The 19,093-nt window shown below is 39.8% G+C and overlaps 1 protein-coding gene across 1 annotated transcript in view; it reads right to left on the reverse strand.

Annotated features, from left to right (window-relative positions):
- LOC113888424 (multidrug resistance-associated protein 4-like) overlaps positions 1–19,093 on the reverse strand; it is a gene marked incomplete at its 5' end in the record, with an annotated part of 50,718 nt that overhangs the window by 19,390 nt on the left and 12,235 nt on the right. The window contains 2 exons of the mRNA XM_027535550.1: positions 3,631–3,720; positions 8,910–9,065. Coding sequence (XP_027391351.1) covers positions 3,631–3,720; positions 8,910–9,065 — 246 coding nt within the window. The remainder of the gene's footprint in view (positions 1–3,630; positions 3,721–8,909; positions 9,066–19,093) is intronic.

Consider the following 19,093-nt stretch of genomic DNA (forward strand, 5'->3'; position numbering starts at 1 on the left):
AGGTTTCTGTATCTTTGTTTCCTGTGTGATGAGACACGCTTGTGTCCTAACAGAGACACTATCAATGTCAGACATTTACCTGTACTATTTCTTCCCAGTTTTGACAGGACATTTTTGTTATTGTTTAGTTGCTAAGTCGTGGGCCTTATGGACTGTAGCCTGCCAGGTTCCTCTGTCCATGGGATTTCCCATGCAAGAATATTGGAGTCGGTTACCATTTCCTCCTCCAGGGAATCTTCCCAACTCAGGGATCAATCCCACTTCTCCTCCATTGCACGCAGACTCTTCATCACTCAGCAACTGTGGAAGCCTCCATACTCTACTCTTAATTCCAAATCCCAGTATCTAAGGTGTTTCATTTTTGCTTTTTAATGGAAGCAACACATCAATGATTCACTTCCAGAGATTTATCTACTATGACCTTTTAACCTCTGAATGATACAGTGCTTCATCTTCAGGCACTACTCATGTTATATTTTTGGAGCTGCCTTTGCTTTTTAGCTCCCCAATAGCACTAATTTCTGATGAACTTTTATCAGTTTACAGTAAGTTGGAAAGTTTTCAGTACATGAAAAATGTACTTTAGGCATATTTAGAAAAATAACAAAATGAGACAGGCAGCATCCATAGGAATGTCTTCCTCCTGAGTGTCCATCTCTGCAGAGGAAGAAGAAACAGAACTAGAGGACCTTAAATGTTTTTATGCCATCTTTTCCTTTCCTCATAAAGAGGAAAACAGTGGTTTCCTCCTACTAATTCTCAGTTTAACTCTGTGAGTTTGGGTTCACATATCCAGTTAGGCATCATTTACAAATTAATAACTAGGGTTTTTGGTTCACTTAAAAACTGACTTCATTGAGTTAGTGATACCTCTTGATGAGGGTGAAGGAGGAGAGTGAAAAAGCTGGCTTAAAACTCAACATTAAGAAAACTAAGATCATGGCATCTAGTCCCACCATTTCATGGCAAATAGAAGGGGAAAATTTAGAAACAGTGATAGATTTCCTCTTCTTGGACTCTTAAGTCAGTGCAGATGGTGACTATAGCCTTGAAGTTAGAAGATGATTGCTTCTTGGCAGGAAAGCTATGACAAAACTAGACAGTGTGTTAAAAAGCAAAGATATCACTTTGCTGACAAAGGTCCATATAATCAAACCTATGGTCTTTCCAGTAGTCATGTACAGATGTGAAAGCTGGACAATAAGAGAGCGCTGAAGAATTGATGCTTTTGAACTGTGGTACTGGAGAACACTATTGAGAGTCCCTTGGAAACAAGGGATCAAACTGGTCAATCTTAAAGGAAATCAACCCTGAATATTCTCTGGAAGGACTGATGTTGAAGCTGAAGCAAAGACTCACAAATTTAAATGAAATCAGAGGTGCACTGCTTTTCAGGCAGGAGAAGGTGAAGCAATCAACCTAATTTAAGAAAACAAAATCCACATGTTGCTGAAAAGCAGGGTAGGTGTTTAAAGACTCAGTGGTAATATCCTTCAGAAACCAGAATTACTGACTAGAAACGGTCATACCTCCAAATCTGCCTGCTCACAGTCAAGGCTCATCTGTATATTACAGATTTCAGAGCTTCCATGGAAGGGTGACACTAAATGACAAACATACCAATTCAAACCAACATGAACAATCAATCTCTCAGATTTGTGAAACAACAAACAAATAAACAGAAAAGATTTTTAAAAATATGCCACACTTCTCTGAAATGAAAAGATCAATCAAACATTTAGTAGTTATTTATGTAGAATGTTTTCCCTGTGTTTTCCTCTAAGAGTCTTATAGTATCTGGTCTTACATTTAGGTTTTCAATCCACTTTGAGTTTATTTTTGTATACAGTATTAAGGAGTGTTCTAATTTTCTTCTTTTACACATAGCTGTCCAGTTTTCCCAGCACCACTTACTGAAGAGACCCACCTCTTCTCCATCGTATATTCCTGCCTTGTTTGTCACAGATTAGCTGACCACAGGTGTGTGAGTTCATCTCTGGACTCTCTAGCCTGTTCCATTGATCTATATTTCTGTTTTTGTGCCAGTGCCACACCATCGTGATTACTCTAGATCTGTATTGAACTAGCCAAAAAGTTCGTTTAAGTTTTTCCATAAAATCTTATGTAACAAATTTTTGGCCAACTCAGTGATATATTCTGAAGTCAGGGAACCTAATTTCTCCAGCTTCGTTTTTCTTTCTTAAAACTGCTTTGGCAACTTGGGGTCTTTTGTGTTTCCATTAAAACTGTAAATTTTTTGGCTCTAATTCTATGAAAAATGCCATTGATAATTTGACAGGGATTGTATTTAATCTGAAGATTCTTTAGGTAGTATAGTCATTTTCACAATATTGTTTCTTCCAATCCAAGAACATGGTATATCCCTCCATCTGTTTTGCATCATCTTTGATATCTTTTGTCAGTATCTTATAGTTTTATGGGTACAGGTCTTTTGCCTCCTTAGGTAGGTTTATTCCTAGGTATTTTATTGTTTTTGTTGCAATGGTAAAGAGACTGCTTTCTCAATTTCTCTTTCTAATCTTTCATCGTTAATGCATAGGAATACTCATTCTTACTTTTTAAAATCAAAAGACTGAGCTAGGTCCTAGGAGAAATTAGAAATCTGTCTATGGCTTAGAAGTCTAGGGTTTCTTCCAACAGTAGAATTGATTTATAAAACTAGTGCAAATACACAAAATGATTTGTATTAAAATATAAACTGACAGCAACTTAATAGTCAAAATTTTTTTCATGCAAGGGTGAGGAAATTCAAAGAAGTGGAGCAAGCAAAAACATGACACAAATAACAGAAAATTCTCTAGAAATGAACCTCCCATGTAAAAACTGAGCAGATGTTCCAGGGTTCTGTTATCTGCATTCATGCTACAGCATTAAAATGACATAATTGCCAATAAATAATCATCATTAATTCCGACTATATAATTGACCTTTATAAACACTTTCCTATGAAACTTCTACATTTTATTAGTATGATCTTGTTTATATCTTTTAGTTAATAAGAAAAAAACTACTATTGTCTCCACTTAGGAGATGTTTCCCAAGACCAGAGGAATAAAATGAATATTGGAGTGTAATGGAGTAATTAATTCACTAGGTCACTAGTAGAATTTGATCCCTCATGCGAAGTGTTGACTCATTGGAAAAGACTCTGATGCTGGGAGGGATTGGGGGCAAAGGAGAAGGGGACGACAGAGGATGAGATGACTGGATGGCATCACTGACTCGATGGACATGAGTCTCAGTGAACTCCGGGAGTTGGTGATGGACAGGGAGGCCTGGTGTGCTGTGATTCATGGGGTCCCAAAGAGTCGGACACGACTGAGCGACTGATCTGATCTGATCTGATCTAAGTACTCTGCTAAGGACAAGATAATGTGTCTATTTGTTCAGGGTTCTAGGAAAATAGCTAAAATGAAAACATGTCACATTATATTGTTGATTTTCATCATCATCAATACACACATTTTAAGTGCACCCATGTCATCAGTGTTTTCCTATTACCAAGTCACTGAAACTGACACGCTCCCCTTAATTATCTGCAAAGCTCTAAATGTAAACACACATATACAGATGCTAACAAGTTAATTACAGTTACTATTAATAAATTACCTCTTCTAAGGCATTCCACAGTTCATTATCCGTATGCTCATTAAAGGGATCCAGATTTTCCCTCATTGTTCCAGTGAATAAAACAGGTTCCTAAATACCCCAAAATAGTGAATGTTATTACCTTAACCTGTTTTCATTTTATTCTAATGTGTACAGAATGTCAAAATTAAAATGCAGAAACATCTAAATTCATTAATTATTAATAACATAGTTGCAAATGTATGATTACAAAAAAGCATCTCTAAAATAATTTTCCATTGTACAAAGTGTGCTACAAAATATCATTTGGACTACTGAACACTAACAGAAGAAAGTGTTGAAGAAGTTTTTTCATTGTAAGGAAAAAATTGAAGACAGAAGATTTGATTTTTTTAATACCACCCTGCTAATAAATATCTGCTTAAACACTCACACAAACATGAGAAACTTAACATTAAGATCTACATAAATTAACTGTCAATGCTGGTATGACTGGGAAATACCAACAGCATGATTAGTAGAGGTTTGTGTCTCAAAGCAAACCACTAAATATTTACACATTAGCACTGAAGAATAAAGTAGGCTATTTTCTCCATTGGTCAGACTGTCTTCTAGGGTCTGGAATCTCTCCACATGTGTGAAACGAACATCCCCACATGTGCAAGGGGAACGTAAGCTCCTGGGGTCTGCAGCACCTCTGTCCATGGAGAGATCACCTCTGATGTTGGCGTCAGCTGGTCCCCACGTTCTCTCACCTGTGTGTCAGGATAACCTGCCTCACAGAACCTCACAGAACCTAGAACTTGCAGTTACTAACTGCAAGGCCAGGAGGACCTGAAACCCACCTTGACCTGTGTCGTGATACTTTAATTTAAATAGTTCTTCCTATCCATCTGCTTCAGGAGGAGCCATAAGTAAATTACTCTGGAAATATATGTGTCCTCTTGGCTTCAAGATTCATTTTGATATTTGGCAAAACTAATACAATTATGTAAAGTTTAAAAATAAAATTAAAAAAAAAAAAGAGAGAGAGAGAATCCTGTACATAAGCTCATGTAGGCCATTTACATTTTCTTCTGGAAGGCTCTAGTAAGCCAGGTCATAAGAATATGGATAGCAGTGAAGAGCCCAATAAGCTCCTTTCAGTGAAGGGGGCAGAACAAGGGAATGCACTCGTGTGGGAACAAGAGGAGAACTGACTCTTCCACAAGTGCCCGGAACTGCTCTGAATCACACGTTCAAATCAGCCTTGGGGCTGGACTTTCCTCCTCACTTCACAAAAGCCTGAGAGGAAAGATGAAGATAGACAGACATTTCTTTCCCCTAATCATAAGGAAGAATGATACTCAGGAAGCCTTCCAAACCTTCTTTCAATATGGTCTAAGTTTTAAGTCTGGTGAGAGAGGAAAGAATACAGAAAACTCAGGATGTGCCACCAAAAAAGAGATATATCTGAGCAAATCCACAATTAAAAAGACATTATAAAGGGAGATTTATTCGCACAAAGTTGATTAAGTAGCCAATATGCCTCCAAAGCACTGAATATCACTAGTCATACAATATTTCAGAATGAATACTGAACTGAACTAAAAAAAACTCAAAACACAAATTTAAGGTCTCCCTTAAAATTTGAATTTAGGATCAAAGACTAAACAACCATCTAAACAATGGTAAGCATTCCTTGTCAGGGGACTAACCATCATTCTACTTCAGATTTTTATAAAAACTTGTTACTTCTTGTAATTATCAACCTTAAGATTCCCACATGCAGGTATCTTCTGCATGTCTCCATGGGGTTTACACAAGCGACATAGCCAGGCGAGGGGAGGCTGGTTCCCAATATTCTTCTTCCTTCCCTCCATTTTCTAGGTTCTTTCAAGTAAGCAGGCTACTCCCTGCATATAATCTCAACCGGTGGTCTTTCTGGGGGACATATTTAACTACTTCAGATCCTAAGCATAAAGAACACACATACTTCAGCTACCTGTTGTGTTTAAGAAAATTATTTAAGAAGAACTTTCATTTTTGCTTATTCCTGAAATTTTGAACAGAAGTTGAGGAGTACCTTCTTAATAACACAGTATTCATCTTTGAAAGTTCCCCCCATGACTGATGGTCTATGTCCCCACTCCCCTGTCTCTGCTCCTACCCAGGTCCTTGTTATCATCACATCTTCCCCAGTTCTGACCTGTTCATGCAGGGTCAGCAGTGATGGGGATGAGCCTGGGAGGAAGAGAGACCACCATGGAAGCTCTCTGCTGCTTCCAGGATCACAGGGACCAGGGATCCAAGGAAGATGGTGTGGGCCTGGCTCACCTAAGAGAGGCAACTCAAAGAAACAGCACTGGGCTCCCCCTCCACAGAGTCTGCTCTCAGCTTCCTAAATTCCCTAAATTGGGGTGTTGGGACACAAGCATCAATGCTTCCTACTCATTTGGGGGGGAGAGGAATGTAAGTTTTTGCACTTAGACACGTAAATTCCAGTAACCAAACTAACAGGCTTTCTCCACCTCTGCAGCTAGCAAGACACTGTAAAGACAAAGGGCTCTTGGTTGGGGAGGGATAAGATTTTGAGTATCTTCTCCTGACACATATCAACCCATGACATACAAGTACATAAACCCATTTCTAAACTGATATTTCCAAATGAGGGACAGAGCAATAGGAGTAGTATCTTCTGGCTTTGTTCTATGCTTATTCACTCTTGCTATGGTTTGGGGAGTCCTTTCAAGTGGGATGGTAGGAAAAATGGGGGAAAAGCTTTATATCCAAGGATATGAAAGGACTTTACAGACATGCCCTTTATTTCTACTAACTAATCTCACATGGCCATTTCAGAGATGAGTACCATCAAAGCATAAAACTTGGGAATTTAAGCTCATTTATTTTCTACTGTAACCATAAGTCATAAATCTAATAGCCAGAGGAAATCTTTAAATATGGGGACTATCCAGTTTTTCTGAAAGGGATACCTTTGGAAAAATATTTTTCAATTGTGATAAAATATACATAAATTTCGGAGAAGGCAATGGCACCCCACTCCAGTACTCTTGCCTGGAAAATCCCATGGACAGAGGAGCCTGGTAGGCTGCAGTTCATGAGGTCGCTAAGAATCGGACATGACTGAGCGGCTTCACTTTCACTGTTCACTTTCATGCATTGCAGAAGGAAATGGCAACCCACTCCAGTGTTCTTGCCTGGAGAATCCCAGGGACAGAGGAGCCTGGTAGGAGGCCATCTATGGGGTTGCACAGAGTTGGACACGACTGAAGCGACTTAGCAGCAGCAGCAGCACACATAAATTTGCTAGATTAGCCACTTTAAGTGCACACTTCAGTGGTGTTAAATACATTCACATTGTTGTACAGCCATCACCACCATCCAGCTGTAGATCTCCTTTCATCTTGAAGAACTGAAACTCTGTACCCATTAAACAACTCCCCTCTCCTGGCCACTCCTGGTACCCACCATTCTATATCCTGTATCCATGAATTTACTACTCTAGGTAACTCCTATTAGTAGAATCATACAGTATTTGTCCTTTGTAAATTACTTATTTCACTTAAGGTTTTCAAGGTTCATCTGTGCTGTAGCATGTGTCAGAATTTTCTTCTTTATTAAGGCTGAGTAATATTCTACTGTATGTATGCACACCACGTTTTGATTGTTGATTCATCTGTCAATGGGCCCTTGGGTGCCTCCACCTTTTTGCTGTTGAGAATTCCGCTATAACATGCATGTCCCAGTATCTCTTCAAGACCTTTCTTCCAATTCTTTTGGGTTTATATTCTAATGTAGAATTGCTAGGTCATATGATATTTCCATCATTAACTTTTCTGAGCAACCAACAAGTTGACTTCCGTAGTGGTTGCACTATTTTACATTCCTATCAGCAATAAACATGGGTTCTAATTTCTCTACATCCTTGCCAACACTAGTAACTTTATTTTTTTCTCTCTCTTTTCTTTGATAGCAGACATCTTAAGGGGTGTGAGGTGGCATTTCACTAGAGTCTGAAAAAACTATCTTGATTTAAAAATTACTTAGAGTAATCCCAGGTATTTTCAAGGTCACGGGCAGGTAGCAACAGCTGTCCCCAAGTCCACATTCACCGTCCTTTGGGTGCCATGTTGTACATGCTTCCTGATAACAGGTATTTCAGGACCCATTACACCCACATTCCAGGAAGCACATTTGCCTGGCTCATTCTGTCTCATCTCCTCTCTGTTTCTCATCTCAAGAGGGTATTTTTCTGAGCTTCCTTTGATAGGCAGATGATTGCTAAGTATATAAATAAAAACTCATTTTTTTTTTAATCAGCAAGTCTGTCAAAGCAGAGGGCAGGATGATAGATGAGGACACAGGATCAAGGTTGCGCTTGGCTATATACCTGGAGGATAGTAATCTCTCAGTAAATATCACAGAATTATGTTGAATGAATGAACCACAGGAATGACAGCAGTGTCTACCATGCATATAATCCAGTCTCCAAACTCTCCCTGAAAGTTACACTACTTTACAAAGAAGAAGAAAAGAGAACAGAATCAGAGCCCAGGAAGAGATGGCCAACTCAACACCCCACCATCACAGCAGGCACATATGGGTCTACATGAAACACTTCACACTCATTGACCTATTTTGTCCTCACAACAGATTGAGGGGGTGATACTGTTATCTGCCTTGTAAGACAGAGAAAACCAAGTACATAGAGACAGAATTCTGAGTCCCCTGCTCTTCCTCACTATTCTGTACTGCCTCCCTGGTGAAAATTATTCATTAATGGCTAAATTGTCAAAGTCTCCCCAAAGCATCTATATATCCTATGATTCTCAAAGCCCCACAATTTCACAGAAAGTTCTCCAAGGAGATAATCACTTTTTAAAAGATGTCCTGGTTTCCCACAACAAAATTACATCTGTAAGACACTTATTAACAAAATTCATGTTTCCCTATAGGAACCTCTCCAGCGCTAAACAATTTATCCTTCTGTTCTCAGAATTATGTGATTATCAGTGAATAAAATTGTGGAAACTAAGGAAGTCTGAGTCAAGAAATCTATCTCAGTAAGTTATTAAATCACATGCACACAAAACTAACAAATGAACAACAACAACAACACAAAAAACACCTGGTATCTGATGAAAGTGTCTATTGAAAATACCTGCTGCTAAAAACATGCTCTACCGGGGAAAAAAAAGGATCAACTCATTCACTTAATTTGAAAAAAACAATCAAATTAAAAGCACTTAAACTTAGACGCCTTATACAAAGAACATGTGAGAGTGCTCTGCTGTGCGTACCTGAAGTGCAACTGACAATTTCTTCCTTAAATCGTGCAGTCCAATATGTGTTGTCAAGATTCCATCAATATAAATGCCACCTTCAGGTTCTGACAATCGAAAAAGGGCAGTAACGAGGGAACTTTTTCCAGCTCCTGTTCTTCCCACGATGCCATACTGTAAAGAGACCCAGGGGGGATGAAGAATTAACAGGATGCACAAAACCCAGGAGAACCCTGATTGTTGAAGACGAATTTTTAAGGTTCTATTATATATAAAGAGTAGTCTATAAGTTTCCCAGGGGCTTCCCTGGTGGCTCAGACGGTAAAGTGTCTGGCTGCAGTGCAGAAGACCCAGGTTCAATCCCTGGGTCAGGAAGATCCCCTGGAGAAGGCCATGGCAACCCACTTCAGTATTCTTGCCTGGTGAATCCCATGGTCCGAGGAGCCTGGTGGGCTACAGTCCATGGGGTCACAAAGAGTCAGAGATGACCAAGCAACTTCATAAGTTTCTCAAGCATGGCCCTGCTGGCATTTTGGACCAGATAATTCATTGTTGAGGCTCAGGGGCCTGTCCTGTATATTGTATGATGATTGACAGTAGCCATGAACCCACTAGACACCAGATGCAACCCCCAAATTGTGGCAACCAAAAATGACAGAAATTCACAAATGTCCCTGATTAAGATCACCATCATCCTAAGAATACACAACATAAACTATAGTGATTTTCATGCCTTCTAAAAATGTCAGGCAATTTTATTCAGATTTCCCTGAATAAATGTTTAATATGCTGAAAATTGTTTGTTTTCTATAATTATCATATAAGGAGCAGAAGGGGATAACAGAGGATGAGATGGTTGGATGGCATCACTGACTCAATGGACATGAGTCTGAGTAAACTCTGGGAGTTGGTGATGGACAGGGAGGCCTGGCGTGCTGCAGTCCATGGGGTCGCAAAGAGTCAGACACAACTGAGTGCCTGAACTGAACTGATCATTATGTGGTATGTTAAAGGGGGAGACATATATGTGTATGCAGTGTGTGTGTGTGTGTGTGTGTGTGTGTGTGTGTGTGTGTGTGTGTAACTAACATTCACAAGTAAAGGAAGAAGACCTGAAAAATAATCTGCCTGCAGTGAAAAACTAGCAGTCTCCTAAGTGGTCCATAAGAAGTCAGCTTTTAAATTAGTTTGATTCCTACTCCCTGGATAATTTGACCTTGAGTATTGACCATGGGTAATTTTACAGAGATGTCGACAAGTCAAGACAGAGTGTTAACACAAACAAGTGCTCACTTTCTGTGTTATTTATTTAAGAGGAATTATTCTTCGGTAGAAAAATGAAATCACTTCCTGATATTAAATATCTTAATCATATTCTATCTTGAAAGGAAACATCTTCAAATATAAAATGCAGGTCTCAGTCTTGAAAGAGGCCAGTAGACAAAATTTCCATAATGAGATCAACAATGATATAAATAATGTTTGCTATTTACATGGGACCTTTCATCGGAGTAGGTCAAAAGGCATTTTATTAATAAATTAATACTTAACAACTGAACCTTGGAAAAACACATGTCAGGTGTCAGTCTATTTACTAAAACCAGAGCAGAGAGAAATTAAACGCACTAACAGTAAGATTCAAGAATCAGTACAGAGTAGGTAAAATGCTGGTGGCTGGTGGTTTAGTCACTGAGTCGTGTCCAACTCTTGCCGACCCCATGGACTGTCGCCTGCCAGGCTCCTCTGTCCATGGGATTCTCCAGGCAAGAATACTGGAGTGAGTTGCCATTTCCTTCTCCCATGTAAAATGCTGGTGAGGAATAAAACTGCATTCAAATATATATGCAGAAACTGGCCTTTTTTACCAATGAATTTTTAAGTGAAAGAAAGTATTAATCACTTGTGTCCAACTCTTTGCGACCCCCTGGACTGTAGACTGCCAGGCTCCTCTGTCCATGGAATTCTCCAGGCAAGAGTACTCGAGTGGGTTGCCGTTTCCTACTCAAGGGGATCTTCCTGACCCATGGATGGATCCCAGGTCTCCTACATTGCAGGCAGATTCTTTACCTTCTGAGCCACTGGGGAAGCCCAACTGCAAATTCTCTGAAGGAAGCTTTCCAAGAGATTATTTCATCTATATTTAAAATCTGGAATTGATGATAGTGTAAGATATGCTTTAAGTTTTAAAACTCATGACTTTAAAAAAGAACTACTAAATCTTTCTGAGCAATATAATCAGAATGCTTGGAATGTTTCATGTTTTCTGATTTGAATACTTCTAAAGTTTCAAATCTTAGTCTGTCAAATAAATCATGGCATTTCAAAAATGAATTTATCTTTATAGAGATTAAACATAAGAAAAGTGGGTTTACCTAATTTTATTATCTTATAAAGGTAATACAATGACTATAAGACATTTTATTGTTGTTCAATCATTCAGTCATGTCTGACTATTTGCGACGCCATGGACTGCAGCATGCCAGGTTTCCCTGTCCTTCACTATCTCCTGGAGCTTGCTCAAATTCATGTCCATTGAATTGGTGATGTCACCCAATCATTTCATCCTCTGCCATCTCCTTCTCTTCCTGCCTTCAATCTTTCCCAGCATCAGGGTCTTTTCCAATGAAATGGCTCTTCACATCAGGTGGCCAAAGTATTGGAGATTCAGCTTCAGCATCAGTTCTTCCAATGATTATTCAGGGTTGATTTCCTTTAGGATTGACTGGTTTGATTCCCTTGCTGTCTGAGGGACTCTCAAGAGCCTTCTCCAGCACAACAGTTCAAAAGCATCAGTTCTTCAGCGCCCACACTGTTTATGGCCCAACTCTTACATCCATACATGACTACTGGAAAAAGCATAGCTTTGACTAGATGGACCTCTGTTGGCAAAATAATGTCTCTGCTTTTTAATTTGTTGTCTACGTTTGTCATAGCTTTCCTTCCAAGGAACAAGCATCTTCTAATTTCACAGTTGCAGTCATCGCCCACAGTGATTTGGAGCATAAGAAAATAAAGTCTATCACTGTTTCCATTGTTTTCCCATCTATTTGCCATGAAGCGATGAAACCAGAGGCAATGATCTTAGCTTTCTGCATGCTGAGTTTTAAGCCAGCTTTTTGCACTCTCCTCTTTCACCTTCATCAAGAGGTTCTTTAGTTCCTCTTTGCTTTCTGCCATTCGGGTGATATCATCTGCATATCTGAGGTTACTGATATTTCTCCTGGCAATCTTGATTCCACCTTGAGCTTCATCCAGCCCAGCATTTTGCATGCTGTACTCTGCATGTAAGTTGAATAAGCAGGGTAACAATATACAGCCTTGAAGTACTTCTTTCCCACTTTTGAACCAGTACATTGTTCCATGTCCAGTTCTAACTGTTGCTTCTTGATCTGCATACAGGCTTATCAGGACATTTTGTACCTTACATTAATCCCTAATTCATATAATATAGATGTGCCATTCTCTGCATGCAGGCAGGTTGTAGTGTGTATATATATGGCTCATCTGTTCTGTGTACAAGCAGGCCTCAAAGATATTTTGTATTTGGCTCCAGACTACCTCAACAATGTGAATATCAAAATAAAGCAAGATATATGAATTTTTTGTTTCTCTATGCAAATAAAAGTTATGTTTATACTATATTGTAGTCTAATGAGGTACAATAGCATTATATAAGGTAATAGTACATACCTTAATTTCCAATACTTTATTGCTAAAAGAATGCTAACCATCTGAGCATTTATAGGGTAACATTAAAAACCACTGATCACGGATCAGAATAATAAATATAATAATAATGAAATGGTTTGAAATATTGCAAAAATTATCAAAATGAGACAGAGACATGAAGTGAGCAAATGCTATAGGAAAAATGGTGACATTTTACTTGCCTGACACAGCATTGCCATAAATGTCCAATTTTTTTTAAGCATTATCTGTGAAGCACAGTTAAACAGGTGTGCCTATATTTCTGTGTGTTCTCATACATAAATCAACACACATCAGGACACAGGTGAGAACTGATCTGTGAGAATGTGTGTATGTTCCCATGTTACCAGCTCTACTGTAACTGACCCATCTGTGCAAATAGGAACATCTGTACACTTTAGGTAAATGGACTGAGATATGTTGGGGCACCAAGGACTGCTCATGACCACAGGACTGTGAGTTCCAAACTCCAGTGAAGAGAACTAAAAAACCAGGGGACTTCCCTGGCATTCATTCCAGTGGTTAAGATTCTGTTCTTCCACTGCAGGAGGCATGGATTTGATCCCTGGTCAGGGAACTAAGATCACACATGCTGCATGGCCCCAAACACCCCAAAAAGAAAAAAGCAACTCACAGAAAACCTGACTCTAATTATTCCAGAGTTCAGTCTTCAAAGCTATAGTCTGAATGTCTTTTCTGAGTAACCAAAGGGTTCTACCAATTGCCCATGAAGAGTGTCACCAGTATCAGTAACCTTACATTCTTCAATCTAAAGACAGTTGGGGGACTTCCCTGGTGGCTCAGTGATAAAGAATCTGCCTGCCAATGCAGTAGACATGGGTTCAATCCCTAGTCTAGTAGAATCACACATACTGTGAAACAACTAAGCCCGTGCACCACAACTATTGAGCCTGCGCTCTAGAACCCGGGAACCACAACTGTTGAGCCGACATGCCACAACTATTGAAGACCTTGCACCCTATAGCCCATGCTCTTAACAAGAGAAGACACCACAATGAGAGGCTCACATGTGGCAACTAGAGAAAAGCCCAAGCAGCAACAAAGACCCAGCACAGCCAAAAATAAATAAATAAATAAAATTATAAAGACTCTTAAAGAAAATCTTCTGTTATTGGTTTTGCAATGGCCCCTTTCTGTTTTTCCAACCAGGTTGGTCTCTGATGATGACACAACTTATTACACACTTGCTTTTGGATCTCTCTTCACACACCAAACTCAACATATTCAACACCCAATGCCCCACACAAAACAATCCCTTCATCGTCTTCCCTACTTTATTCTCATTACTTCTTTCCCAGGCTCACAGTGTTTAAAAAACAAATTAAATTCCTTAATCATAATCAGTGCAAATAAATTTAAAAAGTAAATAAATACTAGCTATAGCCCAGCACTCTGAAAAAAATTCTTAAAATTATATTTTTACTTTCTAGGCTGCTGCATGTGTTCTTTTTGTTGTTTCTGTATTTTTTTGTATGTGTTCTTAAAGACACAGTTCACATATTTAAGCAAAATGGGATTGATGTGAACATACTGTTATATGTGTTTTCATTTAGTATTTTGTAATGCTTTCATAATATTGTAGTACATGTGATCATTTATTTAACAAATCCTCTATTGCTGGATATTTAGGCAGTGTCAAATAGTTAGCTACTGGAAATAACTCTGTGTTAAATATCCCTGAAGCTAAATCTTTGCAAACAACTTTAAGCATTTCCTTCACATAAATTCTCAGATTTGGAACTGCTGAGAGTCAAGTATGAACCCCTTGGACAGCAAGTATGAATCCCTTGGATAGCAAGGAGATCAAACAAGTCAATCCTAAAGGAAATCAGTCCTGAATAGTCATTGGAAGAACTGATGCTAAAGCTCCAATACTTTGGCTACCTGACACAAAGAACCAACTCATTAGAAAAGACCCTGATGCTGGGAAAGACTTAAGACAGAAGGGGAAGGGGACAACAGAGGATGAGATGGCTGGATGGCATCATTTTACAATGAGCATGAACTTGGGCAAACTCCAGGAGATGGTGAGAGACAGAGAAACCTGGTGTGTGTCAGTCCTTGGGGTTGTGAAGAGTCGGACACAACTAGGTGACTGAACAGCAACAACAAAGTATGAACATTTTCAGAGGAAGCTGTTAAGCTGCTAACCTACCCTCAAGAAGTATGATACCATTTTTTACTCCCACCCATTTCCCTGCACATTCACAAATCCAGGTGTTAGAGCTTTGTTTTAATTGACATCAATTTGATTCCAAAAAGTGGCATCACTTTCCCACGATGTCTTACTGGAGGGAAAACAGCTCCCGCCTCCCCGCCCCTGCACCTGCCCCCTCTGGTCCATGTGCTCTCACTTCTCAAATTAAACTCCCAAATGCCAGCTCAGCATTCAACACTACACCCTAGGATGTCTCTTCTACAAAACTGTCCTCTCATACTTCATGTACATGAGTCAGCTTCCTTGGCATCACTAGGTAATTGTGAGGGTTGAATGCAAAAACGTGTGTTACGCACTTGGTAGTTCATTTTCCTGAATGCTTTGCAGATGTCTAGGTCTTCACTCACTGGATCAGAGCATCATGCTTTTGCTTATCTTGGTCTTACCTCCCAGAATGCCTTTCACATGCATTTCCACCTGCTGAAACCCTAACCACACATCACTAAGTCTGTCTCACATGTCTAATTCCTTGAAAATGCTCTCCCTGTCTCCTGATGTGGGCTTGTTCCAACTCTAGCTGATGTTATGTCATTTTATATAAATGTCTATAAAAATCATGACCTCCTTCTAGCTTACAAAGTTAATATAGTCATTTTCTTGTTTCTTCAACTAGACTGTATACATTGACATCAGAATCTGTATTGGATTTGACTTTTTCTTATTTGTATTACCTGTGGTGTCCTGAGACAAAGAAACTTCCACTGGAAGATGAGATTTTTAACTCAGGCCAGAGAAATTTATGGAAAAAATCTATTACCATTTTATTTAGGTATAAGATAAATCAGAGACAGATACAGCAGATGGATCCTATAGCCATAAATAGAATTTCAAATGGCCAACAGCTCATTTTCATGGGACAGACAACACTTTCTGCAATGCAAGTGGTTATGGTCATTTTACACCCTATGAAAATAATGACCATTTTGTCCAAGCATTTACTCTGGGTGCTTTACATGTCTTATGTTCTTTAAGTTGTACATCAACCCTACAGGTTACATCCTATCACTTCCATTTTGCACAAGAAAAGATTGAGGCTTAGATAACTTAGTCTGTCTGAACTATCAGAGCCCATAAATAGCAGTATGGGACTCAAATCCACATCTTTTGGCCTCTTTTCCATCTGCTGATGGGACTCTCTATTATTTGGATGGCCTGACATTTTATCATGTCCCTCTGTGTAGCTAGAACACAGAGAGTGGGGATAGGTGTAGTTTCAGTAAAAAAAAAAAAAAAAACAGGCCTACCATAGAGAACTTACAGTCAGAAACTTAAAGCATGACGTGGACACAAGTGTATATATGGTGAACAGGAGCAAAGAGGGTACCTGAAGTCAGGTTGACCAGCTGTCAGCAGAAAGAACTGGCATCCACAGCCAGATTGAAAGAAACCTGCAGTTAAGTGGGACACATGATGCCTGGGGAACAGGTCAAAGAGACCTCATGCCCTGCTAGGGGCAGCAAGACTCATTTTTTATCCCATCAGATGGTGAAACAGCCACACATACACTGCTGCGCTGGGCTGTCTCTGACTCCAGGTCCAGACAGGGCTGAGCCTGTGGGAAATCCCCCTGGTCCCTGCAGGAGGCTGGTGTGGGGAAGGCGGTACAGTGGAATGAAAAATGCCTGTGATGGAAGACAGACTCCACTGGAAAGACACAAATAATGCAGTAGAATCACACAGAATTAGATTATAATGTAAAAGTGAAATTTATAGAGCATAAAGGTAAGGAAATCTAGTGGCACAGAATATTCTAGAGCCTCCTGCTCAGTCACAACAGAGATTTGAGAATTCTTAAGTTCAATTTCAAACTGTCAAAGCACATTTCTTGGGAATCACAGGTTATCACTCATAAAAAACTGCCCATGGGAGGGAAAGGAGGAGGTTATGTTCAGCTGTAATGCTGAGTCAAGAGGTCTGGGTGATCCTGAGACTCTGCATTTCTAAGAAGCTCTAGGAGATGTAGGTGCTGCTGGCTCTGGCACCACAGTTTGAGTCACAAGGAATTAGGAACCAGCAGGGGAAGGGGGACAATCTGGGAGTAAGGAGAGTGGCTTTTAAGAAAATATTATGTAAAAAAGGAGAAAATGTAAGAAACTAATATTTTGCACATTATAGCATGTTCTACTAAGCATCTGTAAAAATGTATCATCCAAATAATAGCTGTGAGCAAAAACAAAGCAAAATCAATCTACCTCGAGAGCTGGAAAATACTTTATTGCCCAGGATTCTCTAAAATGATCAAATCAACCACAAAATCATCTAAATGAAAAATTTAGCCTGTTTTCAGACTCTAACAAAGAAGTCTAGGGTCCTATTTATCTCACGTTGGCTTTTATGTTTGGCTGTTCTGAGTCCTGATTGCCTTCTCTGGCTGTGGTGAGTAGGGGCTACTCCCTGTTGCAGTGCACGGGATTCTCACTGAGGGGGCTTCTACTGATGCTGAGCAAAGACTTCAGTAGTTGTGGCACATGGCTCAGTAGTTGTGGTGCAGGGCTTAGGTGCTTTGCAGCATGTGGAATCTTCTCAGACCAGGGATTGAACCAGTGTCCCCAGCATTGGCAGGCAAATTCTTATCCACTGCACCACCAGGGGAGTCCTAGTTCCTTATTTTTACTTGCTATTTCTTCTGTAAATTAAAATCCCGCATCAGTTCAGTTCAGCCACTCAGTCGTGTCCGACTCTTTGTGACCCCATGAATCACAGCATGTCAGGCTTCCCTGTCCATCACCAACTCCCGGAGTTCACTCAAACTCATGTCCATCGAGTCGGTGATGCCATCCAGCCATATCATCCTCTGTCGTGCCCTTCTCCTCCTTCCCCCAATCCCTCCCAGCATTAGGGTCTTTTCCAATGAGTCAACTCTTCGCATGAGGTGGCCGAAGTACTGGAGTTTCAGCTTAAGCATCAATCCTTCCAATGAACACCCAAGACTGATCTCCTTTCAGTCCAAGGGACTCTCAAGAGTCTTCTCCAACACCACAGTTCAAAAGCATCAATTCTTCAGCGTTCAGCTTTCTTCACAGTCCAATTCTCACATCCACACATGACCACTGGAAAAACCATAGCCTTGACGAGACAGACCTTTGTAGGCAAAGTAATATCTCTGCTTTTGAATATGCTATCTAGGATGTCATAACTTTCTTCCAAGGAGTAAGTGTCTTAATTTCATGACTGCAATCACCATCTGCAGTGATTTTGGAGCCCAAAAAATGAAGTCTGACAGTGTTTCCACTGTTTCCCCATCTATTTCCCGTGAAGTGAAGGGACCAGATGCCATGATCTTAGTTTTCTGAACATTGAGCTTTAAGCCAACTTTTTCACTCTCCTCTTTCACTTTCATCAAGAGGCTTTTTAGTTCCTCTTCACTTTCTGCCATAAGGGTGGTGTCATCTGCATATCTGAGGTTATTGATATTTCTCCCAGCAATCTTGAATAGTGCCTACTATACTTTCCTATTGACTAACTTCCAGAAATCAGGACAGAAGAGGAAATAAGAGAAAGAGAATAAAGCCCCACTTCTGCTGGGCTGGCTCACTCTCATGTCCCCTGCCCACCACACCCTTCCCCCCCACCCCACCGCCCCCTCCACAACAGCCTCTCTCAATCAAATCCAACACCAAAGGGTTGTCCTGGAGTGATGAGGGCTGGGACAGGTGAGCTTGAGAGGGAACCTAGAAGGTAGACAGGTAGAGTGAAATCAATTCATGAACACACTGCCCAGGTATCATCTCCAAACACAGAAATGAAACTAAAAGTGATACTGAGTGGACCAAGGTACAGATCAAAAATCAAGTTACTGCAGTTTATTAATTCAGTCTCCAAATTCAATTTTCCCTCAAACATTTCAGAATCTCAATCCCATGATTTTCAGGTTTTAGAAGGAAGAATAAGAATCTGTTATATTCCGAAGTTATACTACGTATAAGTCATATTTTATGGCTTTGGGGAGAATTTAAGACAAGTGCAGGTTAACAGAATTACATTTACAACAGAAAATCTGACACACACATTGTCTGAGAGTAAGTAAACACCACCTACAGTGCTCTCAGGGAAAAGATTATATTAAGAGCTGTGGTTAATGTTTTCCTGACACAGCAGTTCACATTTTTCCTGACCTACACTGAAACTGGAAATAATTAGGAGGGAGCTTTTGCCCTGTGACTAACTGAAGCTGCTCCCTGGGTAGCATTCGGGCATTACATTGAATATTCTTTCATATTACAAGGGTTTCATTCATTAAATCACAGCTACAGCC

Source organism: Bos indicus x Bos taurus, unplaced genomic scaffold, assembly GCF_003369695.1.
Source record: "Bos indicus x Bos taurus breed Angus x Brahman F1 hybrid unplaced genomic scaffold, Bos_hybrid_MaternalHap_v2.0 SuperScaffold_100126, whole genome shotgun sequence".
Classification (NCBI taxonomy): Eukaryota; Metazoa; Chordata; class Mammalia; order Artiodactyla; family Bovidae; genus Bos; species Bos indicus x Bos taurus.